Here is a 22805-nt window from a genome sequence, read left to right as displayed (position 1 = left end):
ATTGAAATTTTCTTTGTTATGATAAACACGATGCCATTCCTCATAATTTGTCATTTCCTGGCATATTAAACCATAGGATTGCTAAGTACAAAATCACCAATAGAATTCATATCAGCACTCTAATGCCAAGGAGATTAATCTTCATGAGTTTCCTTTTAGTTTTGACACCTTTGATTTCCTAGATTCATACTTGTACAGTGTATGTTTCCATTATTAATGGATGTTTAGAGTTGTGTTTCCCCCTCAATTTGAGTCACACCCCATCAGCAAGTAAAGGTCCTCAAAGATTTGCTCCTTCGACATCATAAAGGCTAGTACCCTACTAAGGCGGATCTTCTTCGGCTCTATGTTGAGAGCCTTCCTATCTGAGGGGCTAACCTTTTAGCATGGTATCAGATAACGTTCTCCTGTTGCTCATCACATTTTTAGTTGCTAAAGTTTAGGAGTAGACCACCTCTTCCTTCTTCACTTAGACTCTTCTTAGACTTTAAGCTCCCATGAAACCCTTTCAAGATTAGTGCCTTGCTTACATTTAACATGCTTGTCACATATCATGTCATGGCAATAAGCAAACCACCACAATACAACAAACTGACAGGTACATGGGCTTCTGGTCTAATGTATGATCAAACAAAACATGTATTAGGTGATACTAGTACATGAGACCTTACTTGCCTATCAGGTCTGAGCCAAAAAAAGGACAGTAAAGGCGTGCCTTGGTTTATTGGGCTCCTCATCATTGTGCTTCACAAACGCTGTGCTTATTGCAATGGCAGGTTTGTAACAACCTTGGGGTAAATAATCTATTGGCACAATTTTTTTCCAATAGCATAGATTTGCTACAGATTTCTGCATGCCAATCTGATCATTCTCACAATATTTCAGACTTTTTCATAATGCTAAATAGACTAGAGTATAAATTTAGCTTTTATATGCTCTGGAAAATAAAAAGTCCCACGACTCTCCCGATTTTGATACCCTGTATTGCCATAGGCTAGAAAGGATACCACAATATCTCTGAGCTATAGTTGTAATTTAATGATGAAGAAGTTGTACTTTGGAGTCAGAAAACTCTGGGTCCAAATCAAAGCTCACCTGTTTATTCATTTGTTTACTCCTGTATTTATTGAGGAGACACTTTTCTTGAGCACAAATGTTCCTACATGAAGGTTGCATAGCAAATAGGTCCCACCATTTACCAGGATCTACTACATAGTTCGTTTATGACTTTGGAAATCACTTAATCTCTTCCCTTACATTGGTTTCCTAACCTGCCATATAGGAATAAAGATCATTCTACTTCAGAGAGCTTTTGGAGGACTGAATGGGATAAAATGCGTAGTACAGAAACTAGAAAATAAACGTTTTAGAACATGTTAGCATTCACTAAGGCAGCTTTCTCAAGAAGTCTTTCCTAACCCACCCACCAAACACCCTCCACCTTGGCAGGCTCATCAGAGGTAAGTGCTCTTTACATCTTCCTGCAGATCACACTGTGCTGACCTCTCCCAAAATACCCAGGCACTATTTTGTCATTTTTATTTGGCTTCATCCCCGACCACATTTCTGATTCCTTAAGAACAGAAAATACCTGTATATATGTTCTACGCTAGTACTTCGTACGAGTACTGGTTCTTTCCAGGACCTGGAAAATATGATATCTAAATAAACATTTAGGAATTGCTAAAGGAAGAGTCGGGATAGATTCAGGAAATGGGAGGTAATTGCATGTGCTGAGACACTGCTTTATTCAATAAATACTTAGTGGACATTAACCATGTGCTACCATTGTCCAGAGTACTGTATATAAAACAAAAGCCAAACTATTGCCACAGAGTTCAATCTGATTCATTGTGGCCACATAGGATAGAGTAGAATAGCCTTTTGGGTTACTGAGACAGTGAACCTTTATGGGAGCCGACAGCCTCAACTCTCTCCTTCAGACCTTGTCCTTCCTAGCCCATCATGTTACACATGATGCCATTAGAACCCCTTGACATAGGCATGAAGGAAAGAGACAAAACTACTCTCACAGTGCTTAGGTCCCAGTAGGAAAAAATAAATAGCAATCCAGGGTGGTTACATGGGGAACAGAAAAGAAATGAGTCTAGAGAGGAGTCCTGGTGGTGGCCTCTGCTCTATTCAGGCAAATGTTACAAAGCTGTGTAGCTAGTCAACAAAATGCCCAAAGGCACCCACCCCACACTGCCACGAAGCCTCCTGCCGAAAGTCGCTCAGGCTTACTCTGTGATTCAGCAAGCCCACAGTAACTGTCTTGCTTCTTGGGCTGGGAAGCCTACTGTGTTGTTTCACACTTGTCTCCTGTTTCTTCTGTGGCTGTTCCTCTACCTGTTGCTTCTTGCCATCCTGGGTCATTGCCAGGGTTTCTGTCTTCTCTCTGTTTCTTGGATCTACGAGGCTCAAAGCACAGGAACCCAGAATCCAAAGGCCACCTTTTAATCCTAATTTAGTTTTCTGGTAGTAGTGAGCTCCTACATGTCTGTATCTGGGATGACTCATTTCAAGCCTACCTTGATGGCAAAACGTTCCATTTCCCTCATAGGATTTCATATTCCTTATTTGCAAGGTGCCATGCTCACACAGTGACCAAACACCTCATTTGCATTATAAGCTAGCTAATCCCTTTGGTGGGCCTCATTTCCATAGTCCCACCCACCCAGTTGTTGGTGTGAGTTGCAAGAATGGCCATAGATAAGTGTCCGTGATGGCACAGATGTCATTCATGTGTCTGACCCATTCATAAAAAATGCACTATTGTGACAATGACCGCTTACCCTGAATGAAAGTCTCATATGATTTTATACCGCAAATCCTTCGTCTTTATAATTATTTTTGTTTTATTGAGAATGCCTTCGATCATGGTAGACGTCTGTGCTCCTAGACTTAAAGATCTCCGTTTTTTCCCCCTAGGGTTCGGAATTGTGGAAACCTTTAACAAAGTGCCATTAGAAAGACCTTTTAGAGCGCCAAGTATTAAAATGATGTCCAACAGTCTCACCTGCAAGTACTGGGATGCAGTCACCCATCGAGGCCCTGCCATGATCTTCGACGTCTACTTGCGCCTCACAGGAAGAAAGCCCATGTAAGAAGCTGGATCAAAGACTCGGACCGAGTCTTTCATACCCTGCACATAGATGCAGACCCCAAAGTCTAATGTAGCCCTCTCCTCAGCTGTGGACCAAAGGGGGATCATTAAACCTGACATATAAAGAAAGCACTGAGATAACCAAGAGTAATGGAGAGCCACAAGGATTACTACTTAGAAAAAAAAATCTTCCATAATAATTTACATTAAAAAAAAACTGGATTGATTAACTCAGCTAGTGGAGCTCTTACCCAGCCTCTAGCCTTCCTCCTCCACCCCAAGGCAATGATGGCTGTCACCAAGTACCTTGATGCGCATGATAGGATTTTCACGCTTACAACCACAGGAGAAGGATGCTCTTATTACCGCAATTTCGCATAATGCAGACAGAGACTAAGGGAGGAAGTTAAAGTAGTGATGGACCAAAGGGGAAGGAGAGAGGAAGCATTCTGAACAAGAAAGCAGTTTCAAGGCGAATATTCTTAGCGCTTTCACTGCCACCTGGAGGCGAGAGAAGGAATGAGAGGAAACAGTAGATTGAACAATGTACTGGTGATGCTCTGTCCTCTGAGCTGTGTGAGACAGACTCACCCTCTCTCGCCATTTCAGTGAGGTTATGCATGTCTAAGGAACCATTATTTAATTCCTGTGATCAAGAAACAGAAATATAAGTAGTACTGGCTTAATTTCTATCCCCTTTATGACAGAGGATCTCTTTCTCTTTTTTTTCCAATCATTTCATTGAGGGGTCGTAGAGCTCTTATCACAATCCGTACATACAACCATTATGTAAAGCACATTTGTACATATGTTCCCATCATCATTTTCAAAACATTTTCTTTTTACTTGAGCCCTTGTTATCTGCTCCTCGTTGTTTCCCTCTCTACCCCAACTTCCCTCCCTCATAAACCCTTCTTAATTTATAAATTATTATTATTCATGTCTTACACTGACCGCTGTCTCCCTTCACCTGTTTTTCTGTTGTACATCCCCCTGGGTGGGTGGTTGGGTGGGGATGTTATATGTCAATCATGGTCATCAGTTCCCCCTTTCTACACTCACCTTTCCCCTACACTCCTGGTATTTCTACACTCATTATTGGACCGGATGGGTTAACCATTTTTGAATTCCCTCGGTTGAGAGTTCTTATTCATACCTGTGTACATCCTCTGAACCAGCCAGATTTGTAAGGTAGAATTTGGGTCATGATAGTGTGGGGGTGACATTAAAGAACTAGAGGAAATTGTATGTTTCATTGGTGCTATACTGCACCCTGACTGCCTCATCCCTTCCTTGTGTCCCTTCTGTGAGGGGCTGTTGGATTGTTTACAGATGGGCTTTGTCTGCACCAATATGATGCTTTGTTTTGTGTCTTCTGATGCCTATCCTTCTTTGCATGGATACTACGGGCTGGTGTGCTTCCTCCATGTGGGCTTTGGTGCTTCCCATTGAGATGGCCACTTGTTCATCTTCAAGGCTTTAAGACCCCAGACACTGTATCTTTTGATAGCCAGACACCATAATCTTTCTTCACTATATTTGCTTATGCACCCATTTTGTCTCCAGCAATCATGTTAGGAAGGTGAGCATCACAGAATTCTGGGTTACTAGAACAAAGTGTTCTTGTGTTGAGGAAGTACTTGAGTAGAGGCTTGTGTTAGACAGGGTTCTCTATAAAAACAAAACCAGGACACTTATGGTTTTATAGATCTAAATATAGAGATAGAGATAGAAATAGATATAGATATATACAGCACAAAGGAATATAACAGCTAATTAGTCCACACAGCAGTACAGAGGGCTTGGTTCAACTCACTTATATGGAACAGTTAATATACTGGAAGACCTTCAACTCATGAGGGCTGCTGGGTCCAAGGTCAAGGGAGCAGACAGCTGAATCAATGCAGGCAGTTCAGTCACTAGCAGCACATAGCAGGGCAGGTCACCAACAGTCAACCAGATGGCAAGGTCTGACAGTCCCAAGCTCAAGTGATGCATACACCAGCACCGTGGCAAAGCAGTTCTCAAAGGAACCTTAAGCTCTAGCGACACAATTCCATGACTTGGGTGTCCCACAGGTAGTGTAGCTCAGAAGTGGAAGCAGAGAACTAGCTAAGGCAGCAGCACACTGGTCCGATCACCAGAAAGAAAGCGAGAGAGGTGGGGCTTGCTGAGCTACTTATCTCTTTATCCTCCAATCAAACTGTGAATTTATTAATCCCATGTGTTCTTATTGGTCAGGTTGGCACAATAAACCTACCAATCACAAGGCCCAATGTCTGTCTGCTACCTTAATACTTAAAATATAAATATATGTACATAGATCTACTTCCCTTTTATTATATAGAGGATATCTTTCTTAGGCTGTTCAATTTCTGCCATCTTATTACTAAAACTAGGCAATGGATATTTTATCCAAAGTATTAGAAGTCTTATACACACATCCGAGTTAAGTTTCATAAGCAGAAAGTACAATTAGGAAGATGTTGTACCAAAAAAATTGTGGGTTTATTTTGCTTTAGAGTGATTAAATTATGATGTGTGTGTGAAATGGATGGTTTATTTTGTGATAGGAATTTTTTTTGCCTTGTATATCTTTTTATTTTATTTTATTTTATTTTATTTTAACAATTTATTGGGGCTGATACAATTCTTTTCACAGTTCATACATATACATACATCAATTGTATAAAGCACATCTGTACAGTCTTTGCCCTAATCATTTTTTTTCTCTTTTCTTCTTTTACATTTTATTAGGGACTCAAACAACTCTTACCACAATCCATACATATACATACATCAATTGTATAAAGCACATCCATACATTCCCTGCCCCAATCATTCTCAAGGCATTTGCTCTCCACTTAAGCCCCTTGCATCAGGTCCTCTTTTTTTCCCCCCCTCCCTCCCCATTCCCCCCTCCCTCATATGCCCTTGGTAATTTATACATCGTTATTTTGTCATATCTTGCCCTATCTGGAGTCTCCTTTCCCCCCTTCTCTGCTGTCCCTCTCCCAGGGAAGAGGTCACATGTGGATCCTTGTAATCAGTTCCCCCTTTCCAACCCACTCACCCTCCACTCTCCCAGCATCGTCCCTCACACCCTTAGTCCTGAAGGTATCATCCACCCTGGATTCCCTGTACCTCCAACCCTCATATGTACCAGTGTACAGCCTCTGTCCTGTGATAGGAATTTTTACAGTAATCTTTATTGCAGAAAAATCTAAAATTCTCCTTCACCATTTCTCTCCCTGAGTGTGTGTGCGTGCGTGTGTGTGTGTGTGGTGTGCAAAATCTTCTATACATTTATATCGAAATATGTGTGGATAGTTTTGCTTTGAAGTGTGTATGTAAAATTATAGATATTCCTCAGCCTTTCACCAAAAATGTTCCAAGTTTCATAAATATTTTTGTGTTTTTTTAGTATTCTCCATACCCTCATTACAGAAAATGTGATGAATCATCTGTGAACATGCATATTTTTATAATGTGCCACTGTATCTAGATAGGAGGCTGCAGGATGCATTGTTGGAGGGTATGTGGATGGAGTGAGTACTGATGGGTTGCTCAACTGAATGAGTCTGTCAACATTGTATGTGGGTACAAAGATGTTTTCTTTAACCCTCAGTAATACTTGGGGAAAAAAGACAAACAAACCAAAAACCTTTTGAATTACCAAAGTAATTTGGAGTGATATATCTTGGCAATTTTGATTTCCATTCTCCTGATTGCTGGAGAGATTGTACTTCCATTTGTTTCTAGGATATTTGAGTTTTGTCCTCTGTGAGTTTCCTGTTTCCTGCCTATTTTTTTAATTGAATTGTTCTTACCTATTTATGGGAATGCATATGTGTGTGTGTGAACATATAGTTCACATAGTTTTCTACTAGTCTATTTTTTACTTTTTAGCTTTATTATGATGCTTCTTGTAATGCCAGAGAAGACATGTGTTTATACATATAAATTATTTATATCTAAATAATAAATTATCCATGTTATAATGAGAGAAGTACTTCATAGGTTACTAGGTATATGAGTGTCAGGCTTCTCCAAACAAAGACCAAAGAGCAAATCTCTCCCCTCATTTGTCAGTGTGTTGCACTGTGGTGGCTTGTGCATTATGGTGATGCTGGAAGCTATAGCACTTGTATTTGAAATAGAAGTAGGGTTGGCCATGGTACAAAGCTCTCATGGAAGCTTCCAGACTCAGAAAGACTAGAAAGGAGGACCTGATGATTCACCCCTGACAAACACTGACCAGTGAGAACTGTACGAATCTGACATAATGCTGGAGGATGAACCTGTCATGTGGGAAGACATCAGACTAAGACTGGAAAAGCACTGCTTCCTCAAGGTTGGGTCAGCTGTGATATGGATGGACCAAAGCTGTTGGGAGCGCCATTAGCTGGTAAAGCACAATTGAAAATGAGAACTAAAAACAGATGCAGATATCAATTAATAATGAGGACATATGCAAATGAACCTAGGAAAATTGGAAGTCCTCAAAAATGAAATTCAACACATAACTATTGATATCCTAGGCATTAGTAAGTTAAAATGAATTGTTGTTGGCCAATTTGAATCAGACAAATGTATGGTCTACTATGCCAGCAATGACAAATTGAAGATGAATGGCTCCCTGGTTTATTTAACACGCAGCTATCTGGCCAACTGACTGGAAGAGCTCCATATCCGTGCCATTCCAAAGAAATGTGATCTAACAGAATGTGGAAATTATCGAATAACACTTGCAAGAAACATTATGCTTGTCGGAGCCAGCCGACGAGTCGAACAGTCCTGAAAGGGGGAGTGAGGATTGAGGAATAAAAGAGAGACAGAAAGTCTTGGGAGGGCAACAGTCTGATGGCCTGAAGCATCCGAGTTTATTCTACACACTCCTTATATCCATGCAGAAACAACCCGGGGTTAATGATCTCATTGTTAAGCAAGCACATTTGATACACATAGCAACTCTATCTTCTGCCAAGCTAGACATTCTTGAGAAAATTAAACAACCTATTTTTCCCAGACCTTGCTTCCTTTCTTGTCTTTGACAGTCTGGTCAAAGCGTAAAGTCAGAGAAGAAATCAGCAAGCACATAGGTCATGAGCCTTCTCAGCCATTTCAAGGCTGAGTCTTAATGGGCTTCAACATATGCTGAAGATCATTTTTAAACTTTGCTGAAGATCATATGAAAATGGTTACAGCAGTACAACCCCGAGAATCTGCTAGAAATGGTAGTGGAATTCAGAGAAGACATGGCATGAGGGTCTCCTTGCTGGTGTCAACATCAATCCTAGCGAAAAGCAGAGGCTACTAGAACGATGTTTACATGTATTTCATTTACAATGAAAAGGCATCCCACTGTGTAGCTCATAGGAAATTATGGGGAATATTGGGAGGAATGGGAATTCCAGAACACTTACTTATACTCAAGTGGAGCCTGTACATAAGCCAAGAGACAGGTGTTTGGACAGAACAAAGAGATACTGTGTGGCTCAAAATCAGGAAAGATTTTTGTCAGGGTTGTATCCTTTCACCACATTCATCCCTTCTGTGTGCTAAGCAAATAATACAAGAAGTTAGTCTGTCTGAAGAAGAATCTGGTATAAAAATTGGAGAAAGATTTATTACCAGCCTGTGGTATGTAGATGACACCTCCTTATTTGCTGAAAACAACGAGGACTTGAAGCCCATACTGATGAAGATGAAAGATTTCACCCTTCAGTATGAATGACATCTCAACATAAAGAAAACAAGAATCCTCACAATGGGACCAATAAATAATTCTCCCTGAAAAAGAGAAAATATTGACCTTGTCAACAAATTCATTTTACTTGGATCCATAATCACACCCCTGGGAAGAGCAGTCAAGAGATCAAGCATTGTACAAATCTAATGCAAAAGACTTCTTTCTAGGGTTCAACATAAAAATTTCACTTTATACCTGGCCACCTTCAGCTTTCTTCACCACATTTGCTTGTGCACTCATTGTCTTCAGCAATCATGCCAGGAAGGTGAGCATCTCAGATTGCCAAATTGTTAGAACAAAGTGTTCTTATGTTGAAGGAGTACGTGAGTAGGGACTCACTCTCCATCTGTTTCCTTAATACTAAACCTATAGATAGATATATTTCCCCCTTGTCATATATAAATATATTTACATCTGTATATGCCTGTATTTAGATCTCTATAAATGTTCTTTGCCTACTAGCTTCTACCTGTATTTCTTTGTACTTTCCTCTTGTCCCACTATCATGTTCAGCCTTCATATGGGTTTCAGGAATTCCTCTCGGTTACATTGTCCTTGGTCCAGCCCTGGCAGACCTCCTACACCCTCCTTGCCACTGATTTTGGATCACTTGTTGTTCCCTTGTCCCTAGGTTTGTTAACACCCACTTCCTTTCCCCTGTCTCCCCAGGTCCCATGTCCCCCCAGAACTATCATCTCGTTGGTCTCTCTTCTGGCTTGTTTATCCTGCCTATCCCTTCCAGGCAGACATTCAATAACAACAATATGCAGCATCACAAAACTGAGTATCACAAAGCAACCGTAGACAATAAAACAATAGCAACAACAACACACACAAAAAAGTACAAATAGTTCAGGGTCTATTTGTTGTACTTCATGAGTCCTTTCCAGTCAGGTCTGATGGGGTGCCATGACCTGGCCTCACATCTATCTCTGCAGATTTCACTGCTCTGCTCCTGCCGCTGCTCTGTTGCACACCCCCGGTGGCTGACTTCGGCGTAGTGGGCTCAAGGCGGGCACAATTCCCACCGTGTGTCTCTAGTGTTGTTCCTGTGGTGCTATAAAGCATCTGGGGTCTGAAAGACCTGAAGATAAACAAGCAGCCATCTAGTTGAGAAACAACAAAACCCACATGGAAGAAGCACACCAGCCTGTCCCGACGATTGCTGAAGACAAAGCGGTACATAAGCAAATGTGGTGAAGAAAACTGATGGTGCCCGGCTATCCAAAGATATAGACTCTGGAGTCCTACAGGCATGAAGATAAACAAGCGACCATCTAACTGAGAAACAATAGAGCCCACATGGATGAAGCACACCAGCCTGTAAGATCACAAGGCATCGAAGGAATCAGGGATCCTGTATCAAAGAAAAAAATCATAGCATTGTGAATGAGGGGTCGTGTAATGTGGACCCAGGGCCCATCTGTGGGAAATTGGATATTCCCTTTCAGAAGGGCCATGGGGAAGAGACGAATCAGTCAGGGTGCAGTGTAGCAATGATGAAGCATCATCCAAATTCCACCTTACAAGTCCGGCTGACCAGAGGATGTACACTGGTAAAGATGGGAACTGGAAACACAGGGAATCCAGGACAGATGAACCCTTCAGGACCAGTGGTGAAAGTGGTTGCACCAGGAGGGTGGAGGGAAGGTGAGGGAGAAAGGAGGAATGTACAGTGGAGGACGTACAGTGGAGAAGTGGGTGAAGGGCGACGGCGGACGGTGTAAGATATGACAAAATAATGAGGGAGGGAAAAAATGAGGAGCCAATACCAAAGGCTCAATAGAAAGCAAATGTTTTGACAATGATGAGGGAAACAAATGTACAAACGTGCTTGACACAATGGTTGGAGTTATGGATAGTGATAAGAGTTGTATGAGCCCCAGTAAAATGATATTTTAAAATTTCTCTCCTTACAAATTAAAGTGTACTGATGATAGTCATGGTATTTTCTTTCACACTGTATGTATGTGAAGAAGGTATGGAATAAGGTATATGATTGTCAATGTCAAATAGGTCTTGGCTGAAAGCAGAGAATACGTTTAATGTGTTTACTTGTGTTTTATTGACTATACAAAGGCATTCAATTGTATGGATCATAACCAAACTACGGACAGCCTTGAGAAGAGTGCGAATTCCAGAACACGTTACTGCACAGCGTGTCCCTGGACCAACCAGCAGTCATTCAAACAGAACAGGAACGCGAGAGTGTCCACAAGCAAGAATGGTGTGTGTCAGGGCTGCATCCTATCCATCTGATTGTTCAATCTGTGTGCTGAGCCAAAAAACCCAGAAAATCCAGACAATAAGAAAAAGATCATGGCAGCAGGATCAAAGGGAGGCTTATTACCAACCTGTGATAGGACGATGACACAACCTTGCATGCTGAAAGGGATGAGATCTTGAAGTACTTGCTGATGCAAGGATTGCAGCCACCAGTGTGGATTACAACTCAATGTAAAAAAAAAAATCCCCACAACTGGAGCAATAGGTAATATCATGATAAATGGGGGAACAACAGAAATTGTGAAGGATTTCATCTTGCTTGATTCCACAATTAATAATCATGGAAGTAGCAGGCAAGAGATCAAATGATGCATTGCATTGGGTAAATCACAAGACCTCTTTACGGTGTTGAAAAATAAGGAGGTTACTTTGAGGTCGAAGAAGACCAAAGAAGATTTGACGCATTTGAAGTATGGTGCGAGTGGAAACCATTGAAAGTCCGTGGTCTGCCAAAAGAACAGCAAATCTGTCTCAGAAGTGCAGGCAGAATGCGCCAACGAAGCGAGGATGATGAGACTTCATCTCACATACTTTGGACATGTTGCCTGGCAAGGGACGTCATGCTTGGTGAAATGGAAAGGTGGTGAAAAAGAGAAAGACCCTCAGAGATGGACTGGCATCGTGGCTGTGAGAGTGAGCTCAAACATAGCACATTATGAGGCTCAGGGAGGATCAAGACATGTTTCATTGTGTTGTGCAGAGGGCTGGTATGCATCACAGCCATAGCATCATAGCATTAAATGTGCCATGGCCGGAAGGACAAAAATGTGCTGGAAGAAAAACTGCCACAAGGTTTCATGGATGAAGTGGCTTTCAAAATTTCGGGGAAAATTCCGTGATTTTTCATTCCAATTTGTAATGAGTTTTTAAAGCCCTCTCCTACTTGGAACAGGTTAGCAGCCTTCACTGAAGGGGAGCACCCTTGGTGGAGAGTAAGCCCCAAAGAGGGAGGCCCTCAGTGAGGTGGCTGCAGCAGTGTGCTCAGACCGAGGTGCTCTTGTGGGAGGGCATAACACCAGGCAATACTTGGTTCTGGTGCACACAGAGCTGCTATGAATCATAACTATTCATGGGCACTTCATGAGAACAAGACCAAAGCCACAGACTAGCAGCCCAATCCTTACTTGATGTGACTACATAATTACTACTGCATGTGGTGCCTAAGTAGCAAAGAGAGAAAATATGGCTAGGGGGCCTGGTAGTACAAAAGTCTAGAAATCAATTGTTCGTCAAAAGTTTAGTGGTTTGAACCCATCCTGCAATACTGTGGGAGAAATGAAGCCCTGATGCTCTGCTCCCATCAAGGGTATAGCCTGGAAAACGACGTGCAGAGCATCCTTGTCCTGCGCATTTGCTACAATTTGGTATTGACTCCATGGCCCCTAACAACATAGGCCCATCATGATGTCTCATTAGAAAATTTGATTTTGAGCATTGGCTGTGTGGCCTCAAGTATATTAATTTTTCAATAAACTGGAGACAAATAACATAAGTTTTGACTACTTCACAAATTAAGTAAGATGCCATTCTTGAAAATGTTTAAAATAAATTACTGTCACTTTGGAGGCTCACAAAGCAGCACTGATCCAACTCTTGATCACAGCATTGAGTGGGGTGATTGAGTTTAGTGGTCATAGGATGGTAAGATGGCAGAAGGAGAGTTCGGAAGCTAGTCAAAACTTGGTTGCACTACTCATTCTGCCACTTATTAGCTCTTCTATCATAAGCCCCCTTGACTCATAAAAATGGAGATAACTACCAATCTAGAAGAATTGTGATAAATATTAGCAGAGATAATGTACCTTAAAGTGTCAGTACCATGCCTTACATAGACGATGTTTAAACAAATAGGTTCTTTCCCCTTAAATCTACATTACAGTTGATGAGTAGCTTCAGTTATATGCTTAATACAGTGCACACTTCGTTGCAGAAGTTATATACCTCACAAAAAGAAGTTGTGGAGTGAGATCTGGGAGCGTCTTTTCTTTCTTTTTTTAATCCAGTAACATAAAATGGAGGTTGGGGGGAGGGGAGAAGGTGCAATACTTCTAATTTCCTACCTCTGAATTTAAAGAATGTGCCCTATGTTATCAAGAGTAGATAGCTTCCAAAAATCATTTTGTTATTCTTAGAGAGAAAAGATAGGTTGGGGAAGGGGAAGAGAAAGGATGGCATTGAGTCCTTCCTTCTTTATTCAGGAGAGTTCAAGTTAATGCAGCAGAAGCTGAGTGATAGCTGTGTTTGTTGAGATGTGCTCACATATGATCTTTGCCTCAGGATGACAACGCTCATGAATCGGATTTTGAAAAATGCTTCCTTGTTGGAGTATTTCGTCTGCCGCACCTGGGAATGGAGCACATGCAATACAGACATGCTGATGCTTGAGCTCAGTGCAGAAGATAAGAAAGTAAGTACACCACTGACTGAAACCACAGGAAAACATGACTCACTGGGAATTTAAAATGATTTAATCTCGGACTCTGTTGAACGAAAGAAGTTTTATATGTGGCAGGACTTCCGAAAGTTGGAGAAATGCCATTATCTTTGAATGTCATTTTCCCGTGTGTCTTTTTTAGAAAACGTATTTTATTTTGCTTGTGTTTTAACTTGGGTGAAGCTTCACTGAGCAGACCCTCGGCTTGGCATTCAGCAGTCCGTACACGCTTTGTCTCAGCTCACCCCTTGCCCCCACCCCCTCCCTGTATGATCACTTATCCCACTTCTTCATGGTCCCGGGCCTCTTTTTCCCTAACCCGCAAAACGTTGTCTTTAAGGAAATGTGTCTTTTGATCTTCCAGGATGAGTATTCTAACACAAGGGTGATAGTAGAACGTCCAGACCTACAAGGAGTCGTTTGTGTTGGAGGTTGCACCAGTCAACCCGACCAGTCAACCTGTTTTCTTTTTTGAGGCTTTATACGCAGAAAAAAGTCATAGTTGTTTTTTTGCTATGAAAATATGTCCATGTTTTCAACACAAGTGCAGAAAGACACGTTTAAAGCAGATTGGAGACCTAGATCACTGGACTTTGGTTAGGTGTTTACTGTTGCCCCACAGCCATGTCTTCCCTTTTCTTTGCGTGTGTGTGTGATTCATCATTATGCTTTAATTATGCACAATTTGTAACAATGAAAACACATCCTGAAAATCAGCTATTTACATGACGATTCCTAACAGTAGAAAAATGACAGTGATGAAGTAGCAAGGAAAACAATGTAATGGTTGGGGGTCACCACCCCCATGGGGAACTGTACATGAGGAAGGTGGACACCCGCTGCCCTAGAAGTACTTGTCACCAGCAGCCACATCAGTGCTCTGTGGTTGCTGGGTCCTGGAGTTGGTTCCGACTCAGAGCAATCCTGTTTGCAACAGAACTGAGTATCGGCCAGCCCTGCACCGTCCTCACAATTGTTCTTACGTTTGAGACCACTGTTGCATTCTCTGTGTGAATCCATCTTGGTGTGGGCCTTCTTCTGTTTTTGTTTTGTTTTTTAAATCATTTTATTAGGGGCTCATACAACTCTTATCACAATCCATACAGACATCAATTGTGCAAAGCACATTTGTACATTCTCCAAACCATTGCTCTCCACCGAAGCCCCTGGCATCAGCTCCTCATTTCTTTTAACTGCTCCTTACTGTACCAAGGACGATGTCCTTCTCCAGAGCCTGGTCTCTCCTGACAGCATGCCCAAAGGATATGAGAGGAAGTCTCACCATCTTAGCCTCTCAGTAGCATTTGGTTGTTCTCTTGGCTGTGTATGATATTTTCAATATCCTTCACCAAAACCCAAATTCAAAGGTATTAATTCTTCCTCTATCTTCCTTAGTCAATGTCCATCTTTCACATGCATATGAGGCAATTGAAAATACTATGGGTTGGGTTAGGCACACTTCAGTCTTCAAAATATCCTCCCTACTTTTCAACACTTTAAAGAGGTCTTGTGCATCAGAGGTGTCCAGTGCAACATGTTGTTGGATTCCTTGGCTGCTGCTTCCATGAGTATTGATTGTAGCCCCAAGCAAGATGAAATCCTTGACAACTTGGATCTTTCACTGATGATCATGATGTTATCTATTGGTCCAGTTGTGAAGATTTTGTTCTTTTTTTACATGTGTTTCATTTTCTTTGCCTTGTTCGCCCGCCAGTGGTTGTCGTCTTGTCGGCCCTGAGTAGCTTTCCTTCCCCGGTCCTTCCAAGCAGATACCTTCAATGACAATGAGTGATCTTATTGTGCATCAACTCATCTACTATCTTTAATCAATCCTGTTCTGCATCTTCCCTAACTACATTCATTCAAGGATCACTATTGTTTCACTCTTGCTCTCTCTGGTATTTTCCATCTTCCTTCCTATCATGATTTACAATGTCGTCTTTCATTCCTCAAGCCAGGTCTTCCTGCTGATTGCTTACCGCAGGTACCATTTATTTTTTAGCTTAGAGCGCTTGAAATCACAAAGTAGTTTTAGATGCGGCCTGAAATCTTAGCTATTGTTATCACAAGTCACACCTTACAAAATAAGTTCCCAGCATAGCAAATAAACAATGCAAAAATTCCATGAAAGAACACCTTCTATCTGTCCATGAAATGATCTTTAACATTTTTCTTCCCCTAAGTATGCGTTTAAGTCCCATACTGTCTACGGTCTTTTCATTTCAGTCGGAAAGACTTCCATTAATAGTTTTTTGCTGTTACAAATTCCACCAGTGTTTGCATATCTGGGACTATTGTCATTTCATTCTCATTCTTAAAGACAAATATAGAATTTCCAGATCAAATATATTGTCCCGCTTTCTTTGTTTTCTAAGCTATCTGGGTGGAAAGGAGCACTTCATCGTACTGAAGACTCCTTGTGTGGGGTGATTTGCTTCTCCCTGGCTGCTTCCAGGATCTGCTCTTTGTCTTGAAGTGTCTTGAGATGGTTTTCCTTTAGTTTCGGCCCCCGTCCTCAACTCGAAGCTTGTGGAAGTTCTTAGATGTGCAGCTTAATGTCTTAACCATGAACCTGAATTTTTTTTCTGCCATTATTTCTTCAAATATTTTTTCTGACCCTTTCTCTTCTCCATTTAGAACACCCTAACATATATGTTGCTTTGCTTGATGATGTTCCACAATTCTTTTAGACTTTATTCACTTTTCTTCATATTTTCTTTTTTCTCCTCAGATCTGATCATTTCAACTTTTTGTCATCTAGTTCTCTAATTTTTTTGCTCAACCAGCTCAAATCTGCTACTGCAGCCCTCATGTGAATTTTACTTTTCAGTTATTTTTACTGCCAGTGATTAAGCTTGACTCCTTTTATTGATATCCATATTCTCTTAAATGTTCCACTCTCTTGTTTTGAAGCTTTCTAGCCATTCCAGGATGCAGTATGAAGATGACTAGCGCCGTTTAAATACTCCTTTTGGACGATACTTTCTGTTTACTTGTATGCCTTGTTATTTTTTGTTGAAAGTGTGACATTTAAAGATAAGTGTATTGGCTCTGAAACTCACACTCTTCCTCTTACCCAGGGTTTGGAACCTTGTTTTTCTAAATTATTAAGGGCTGTAGTTGGTAGATCTGCTCAGTAACCTCCACAACTATTTTTGCAGTGAGTGCTCTCTTGTGTGAAAAGAAACGCACGGAAACTCTCATTCCAACTTCTTCAGCTCCTAAGTGTTCATTACGGTGTATAATTTTTATCACGTTTTTTTAGTTCAAGGTGGGGGTTGCAGGTTGTCACAATCTTTAGTCACTCCCAGACAGATAATACCGCCATACCATTTTGAGCGTTTCCGTTCCACCTACTGTTGTGCACAGATGGTGTCTGTCCTCCGACAGCACAGCCCACAATCTGCTGCTACCTCTGCTGTCAAGTCACTCGAGGGCCTGGGCGGGAGGCATGCAGTAGGACATGAAGGCTTCCTGACAATCAAATAATATTTTAAAATACTTTTTATTTTATATTCAGCATTTGCTTAGTTGCTGTAATCTTCCAGTGGTTTTTCAGAATTCTTGCAGCATTGAATCCACCAATTTTGGATCATTTTCTTTAGAGATAGAACTGGTCATGCTATATCTTCCAGAAAGTTTTCTTAAAGTAACAACTTCTGAAGAATAATTTCTTTCATGTTCCTTCATGTATTTCAATAGGATAATACCAAAAGCAATTAAGATGGACTCATTAAGCAAATGTTTATTAAATCTTCAGTATGTTGACTAGAAATGGTGATGATTTAGCTACTTTGCCATCAATATCCCTTTCAAAATAAGTTTTACTGTTTTTAATATATAACTTGTGTTAGATTGGGGAATGGAATGCGAGCTCACATTGGGCGCATGGAAGAATTATGACCAGTTGAGATGCAAAAATGGCAAAAGTAGTTTATTTTTCTAGCTAGGACTTCCTCCCCCCATAGCCCAGTGCACTGGGGACCCAGAGTCCAAAGAGGATCAGCCCTGAATACTTTGTTCTCCAGGCTTTTATAGGGTTAGGGGTCAAGGGGCAGTCCAGGGTTATTAGTCTTTAAATTGATTGGAGAATATTTCTGGTGCCAGTCTTGTCCAGCAGTGACTGACCAGTAGGGTCGCGTGTGTCCACCCAACTGGTCAGCCGATTGTGGGTGGTCGCCTGTTGGACACTGTGTCCCATTGGTCAGCTTGGGTCAGGCTCCATCAGGCAGTGGTTTACGTCTGTTCCAGGAACCTGAAACTGAACCTTAGGCCCTTTCTGAGAAACCGAAACTTAGGCCCACCTCAAACTTTGGTTTTCCACAGCCTATTCTAGCCTAACCCAGGTGAACTAGACTGTGTCCAACAATGTTTAGTGGCATAAAATACAAAGGAGGCAGAATTAAATAGCCCTAAACAAACTACTGTCATTAAAATGCCAAACTCAATTCTATGGAACCTTAGTATTTCCTAGGTAAGGAGAAACAGCTAATCATAGATCCTAGAAGAAGGATGCAGGTTAAGAAATCGACAGAAGCAATTTGTTTAAAGTAGCATGCATATTTAAAAATAAATTAGCCTTAATTTAGTGGTGATTGGCTTATTCTTCAAAAATAAGTATGCCTTTTATTTGAAACATCAGGAACTCAAGCTGCCTTTAAAGAGGAAATAAAAAGTTTGATGATCAACCTTATAAAGAGTTAAAGGAACCCTGTTGGTGACGTGGGTTACTTTCTACTCCTGTAAAAAGGTAGTCTCTGAGCTCACAGGTGTAGTTCTGTCATACAGGCTATGGGTCAGAATTGACGAAATGGCAGTGAACTTGAGAGAGAAATTAACAGAAGAAATTGCTGTATAACAAAAATAAAAGTTAGGCTTTAAAAATATTAACATTCATTTGACTGAAATGATATAATTTATGTTGGCACATATTCTTTGATTGCCTACATTGTGCTAAACATTGTTCTGGAAACACCAAAGCATCCTTTATTTGAATTAAGACTTTTTCCACTTCTGACGAAACTTCTTTTGCAGAAACGTTATCAGAAGCCTCATAAGCGTGGTCTGATTAGTCACTTCCCATTCATCGTACGTGAGAGGAACGCTCTACTTACAACAGGTTTTAATGGGGGTGGGGGAGTGATTTGAATGTGCTATCTTACTAGAGAGAGGGAAGGGTGTCCATTGGGTTAAGCTATTTAAAAATAAAACAAAATAACCCTGGAAATATCACTCGCTAAGAACGATTAATTACGGGATTATTTATTTATTTACCATCTAGTACAAGTTCATTTCTTAGGCATGATCTGTAACTCCAAGCAATAACTTATAAAACAAACATATCAGGTCTGACTCATAGCCAGCCTATAGTGTACAGCTTTCCTGCATTTAACCCGTGCCTGCTTTCCTTGTTCTGTTGAAAAGACTGCCTCTTGTTCTATGTACAGGTTCTGTGTGAGCACAATTCAGTGTTCTGGAGTGCCCCTTCTAGGCAATGAGATCTATAATTTGTTATGATCCACACAGCTGAAGGCCTTGTAATAGGTAAAACAAGTAAACATCTTTGTAATCGCTGTGCTCAGCTAAGCTGTATCTGACATCAGCACCGATGTCCAATGTCTTCTCCTAAATCCAGCTTAAATTGCTAGATCCTCCCTGTCAACGCACTGTTGCAACCACTTTTGAATGATCTTCAGCAAAATTTTACCTGCATGGGATGTTAGTGATATTGTTCAAAAATTTTTGTACTCTGATGGATCATTTTCTTTGGCTGTTGGGGAGCTAGTTCCTTTTTCTCTCTCTTACACTCAAATGAGTGTACTGACTAAGCTTCTTGAAATATTTAGATTAATATTCCATCAATGGTTGGAGCCTTGATTTGTGCTAGTGCTTCGGTGCAGCTTGGACTTCTCCCTTCCACACGATCAATCCGTCATCTTAGACAAACCCTGGAATAGTCGGATGCTAACCAATTGTTTCGGTTGCGTGACTTTATGTGTTCCTTCCAGCTTTTTTTGGTGCTTTTTGCTTCATTAAATATTTTCCCCACACAATCCTTCAAATTAGAACTCGACACTTGAAGAATGTTTCCTTCAGTTCGTCCAGCTTGAGTTGTTTCAAGCTGTTCTCCTTTGGCTTTGTAACTCCAGATCTCTGCACATTTCATTACAATCCTCTACTGTGCCTTCTCAAGCTGCCCTATGGAAGTCTCTGTTTAACTCTTTCACTTCCTCTTTCTTTCCAGTTACTGTAGGCATTCTACTATTAAGAGTAAGTCTCAGAGTCCGTCTGACAGTCACTTAGATCTTTGTTTTCTTCCATAACCTTTTAATGACTTTGCACTTTCTTCCTGTATTATACTCTGAAGATCCTCAGGGTCGTTAATGTTCACAGGTCATCAGGGTCATTAATGTTCAGTGCATTAAATCTGTTCTTGAGATGTTTTCAAAATACAGGGGTACATACTCAAGGTTGTCTTTTGGCTCATGTGGATCTGTTCTAATTGTCATCTTCTAATGGAACTTCCATAAGAGGAAATGCTGGGCTGGCCCGATTCTGGCCTTGTTTTGACTGATGATGTTGACCTTCTCTGTTGACCTCTCCCACAGGACAGTCGATTTGATTCAAAGTGTTTTCCTTCTGGTGAGGCTGTTTTGGTTGTTGAAAAAAACAAAGATGTTTGCTGCTACAGCAGCACTATATTTTAAGCTAAATCTCAACATTTTGACAATTAGTGGGACACCATTGATTTTTAATTTGCCACTGAAGAGGAATGCTTGCTCTGTGTTAAAATGTTCCTGTTTATATGGCCATCCATATTGTTGGTGTCTTTTAAGATAACAGTTCAAATAATCTCTTCTTCAACAGGATCCAAATGTAATGGCACTCATTTATGTACGAGATTTAAAGGTGACCATGTGATCATCCAATGATACTGATAATCATAATCTCTTCTTGCCTTTCAGATATTCAATTTTGATGTACGTCCATTGAATTGGAGGGAATACATTGAAAATTATATTTTGGGAATTAAGATGTACTTATTGAAAGAGGATATGGCTGGAGTCCCAGAAGCAAAAAAACAATTCAGAAGGTAAGGCTAATCAGTCAGTCAATATGTACTAAACACTTACTATGGTCTTGGTTTTATACAAGACATGAAATGTTGGTGAAGAAGAAGAATTTAAATTTCTTGAGCATTAGTACATTACGGGTCAAATGATCTAGACCAGTGGTTCTCAACCTTCTTCATGCTGTGATGCTTTCATACAGGTCCTCATGTGGTCGTGACCCCAACATAAAATTATTTTCATTGCTAATTCATCACTGTCATATAGCTACTGTTATGAATCAGGCGACTCCCATGAAAGGGTTGTTCCAACCAGAAAGGAGTCGCGGTCCACAGGTGGAGAACAACTGCTCTAGATCATACATTGTTTCCTTTGGTCTTTGCCATAACCCTAAAAAACCTACCCCAAACCCAGTCATCACATCTGTTCCAGCAGAAAGGGGCTTTCTGGAGGGTCTCCGAGAGTACACATCTTTAAAGGAGCAGAGAGTGTACATCTTTATAGGAGTAGAGGGTATACATCTTTATAGAAGCAGAGAGTGAACATCTTTACAGGAGTAGAGAGTACACAGTGCATCTTATAGGGGCAGAGAGTATACAGTGCATCTTCATAGGAGCAGAGAGTGAACATCTTTATAGGAGCAGAGAATATATAGTGCATCTTTATAGGGGTAGAGAGTGAACATCTTTATAGGAGCAGAGATTATACAGTGCATCTTTAGAGGAGCAGAGAGTGAACATCTTTAAAGGAGCAGAGGGTATAGAATGCATCTTTATAGGAGCAGAGAGTATACAGTGCATCTTTATAGGAGCAGAGAGTGAACATCTTTATAGGAGCAGGGAGTATACAGTGCATCTTTATAGGAGCAGAGGGTATACAGTGCATCTTTATAGGGCCAGAGAGTATACATCTTTATAGAAGCAGAGTGAACATCTTTTTAGGAGCAGAGTGTATACAGTGAATCTTTATAGGGGCAGAGTATACAATGCGTCTTTATAGGAGCAGAGCACCGTATATTTCTCCCTGGTGTATTCCAACTGCTGTGCGTGAGCTTAACACTCATCATGCACTGTAACCAGGGCTCCTTAACACTTACATAGGAAGCAGATAGTATTATTGCATTGTTGGTATCCCATTTTTACCAAAGAAGTAAGTAATTTATTATTAACACATGGGAAGCACACGAGGTATGATTTGCACCAAGCTTTTCTATCAGACCCTACAAAAAGGTGACACTGAAAAAGTCTACTTAACTAGCTGGTAGATGGAATTCTGGAATTTAAGCTGAGTAAATCATGAAAGCATTCTTCCAACTTCCTAAAATTTTTTTTCAGTTAATATTTTCTGGAGAGAAAAATCATGATGCCAATGTGATGTATTTCTGACAGAAGCACAGTATTTGCATTGCAAAAAAGATCAGGATAAACAATTAGATTGCAAACTGATGGGGCAGAACCTTCAATAGCAAGCTATGGACTTCAGCATTTAGCTTTTGGGAACAAGAAAGTATAAAAAAAACAGTATTACCAAAGTATATTTAAGAAAGATTACACTAAACACAAGGAGCTCTGGTGGTGTAGTGGATATATGTTGGGCAGCAATCTGCATGTTCAGTAGTTCGAAACCTTCAGCCACTCCCAGGAAGAAACATGGGACTTTATACTTCTGTAAACAGTTAGTCTTGGAAACTCACAAAGGGGTGGCGTCGACATCCACTCTGGCAGTGAGTTAGAGATTCTAACCACATTTGTGGTAGAGTAAGCCATGACCAAGGAAAACTAGTTAAGAGAATGATGTAGAAATCCAATTATTCACTAAGAATGGTGAGCAAATAAAATATAAAAATCAAGTTCAAAGAACATTTCAATAGACATACCACACTCCTTATAAGCACTTGTTATTGTCTGTTCATAAAAGAGCACATTTATGCTTCAGATAACATGACTGGGTATTTGTCACTATTTTTAACTTGGTTCTGTGTATCTGTCCTCCAGGGTCCGAAATATTCACTACCTCATGAATACTCTCCTGTTGCTCATCGCCTGGCGCCTGCTCATTGCAAGATCTCAGATGGCTCGGAATGTCTGGTTCTTCATCGTTCACTTCTGTTATAAATTCCTCTCTTACTTTAGAGCATTGAGCACACTCAAGGCATAA

The 22805-nt window shown here is 40.7% G+C and overlaps 1 protein-coding gene across 1 annotated transcript in view; it reads left to right on the top strand.

Moving 5' to 3' along the window:
• LOC142451567 (fatty acyl-CoA reductase 2-like) overlaps window positions 1-22805 on the top strand; it is a 50608-nt gene extending 27803 nt beyond the window's left edge. Inside the window, exons 8-11 of the mRNA XM_075553316.1 lie at window positions 2932-3103; window positions 13422-13551; window positions 20544-20671; window positions 22643-22805. Coding sequence (XP_075409431.1) covers window positions 2932-3103; window positions 13422-13551; window positions 20544-20671; window positions 22643-22805 — 593 coding nt within the window. The remainder of the gene's footprint in view (window positions 1-2931; window positions 3104-13421; window positions 13552-20543; window positions 20672-22642) is intronic.

Source organism: Tenrec ecaudatus, chromosome 6 (assembly GCF_050624435.1).
Source record: "Tenrec ecaudatus isolate mTenEca1 chromosome 6, mTenEca1.hap1, whole genome shotgun sequence".
Classification (NCBI taxonomy): domain Eukaryota; kingdom Metazoa; phylum Chordata; class Mammalia; order Afrosoricida; family Tenrecidae; genus Tenrec; species Tenrec ecaudatus.
The sequence above is the reverse complement of the archived record's forward strand: the minus strand, read 5'-3'. Positions and strand labels throughout refer to the sequence as shown.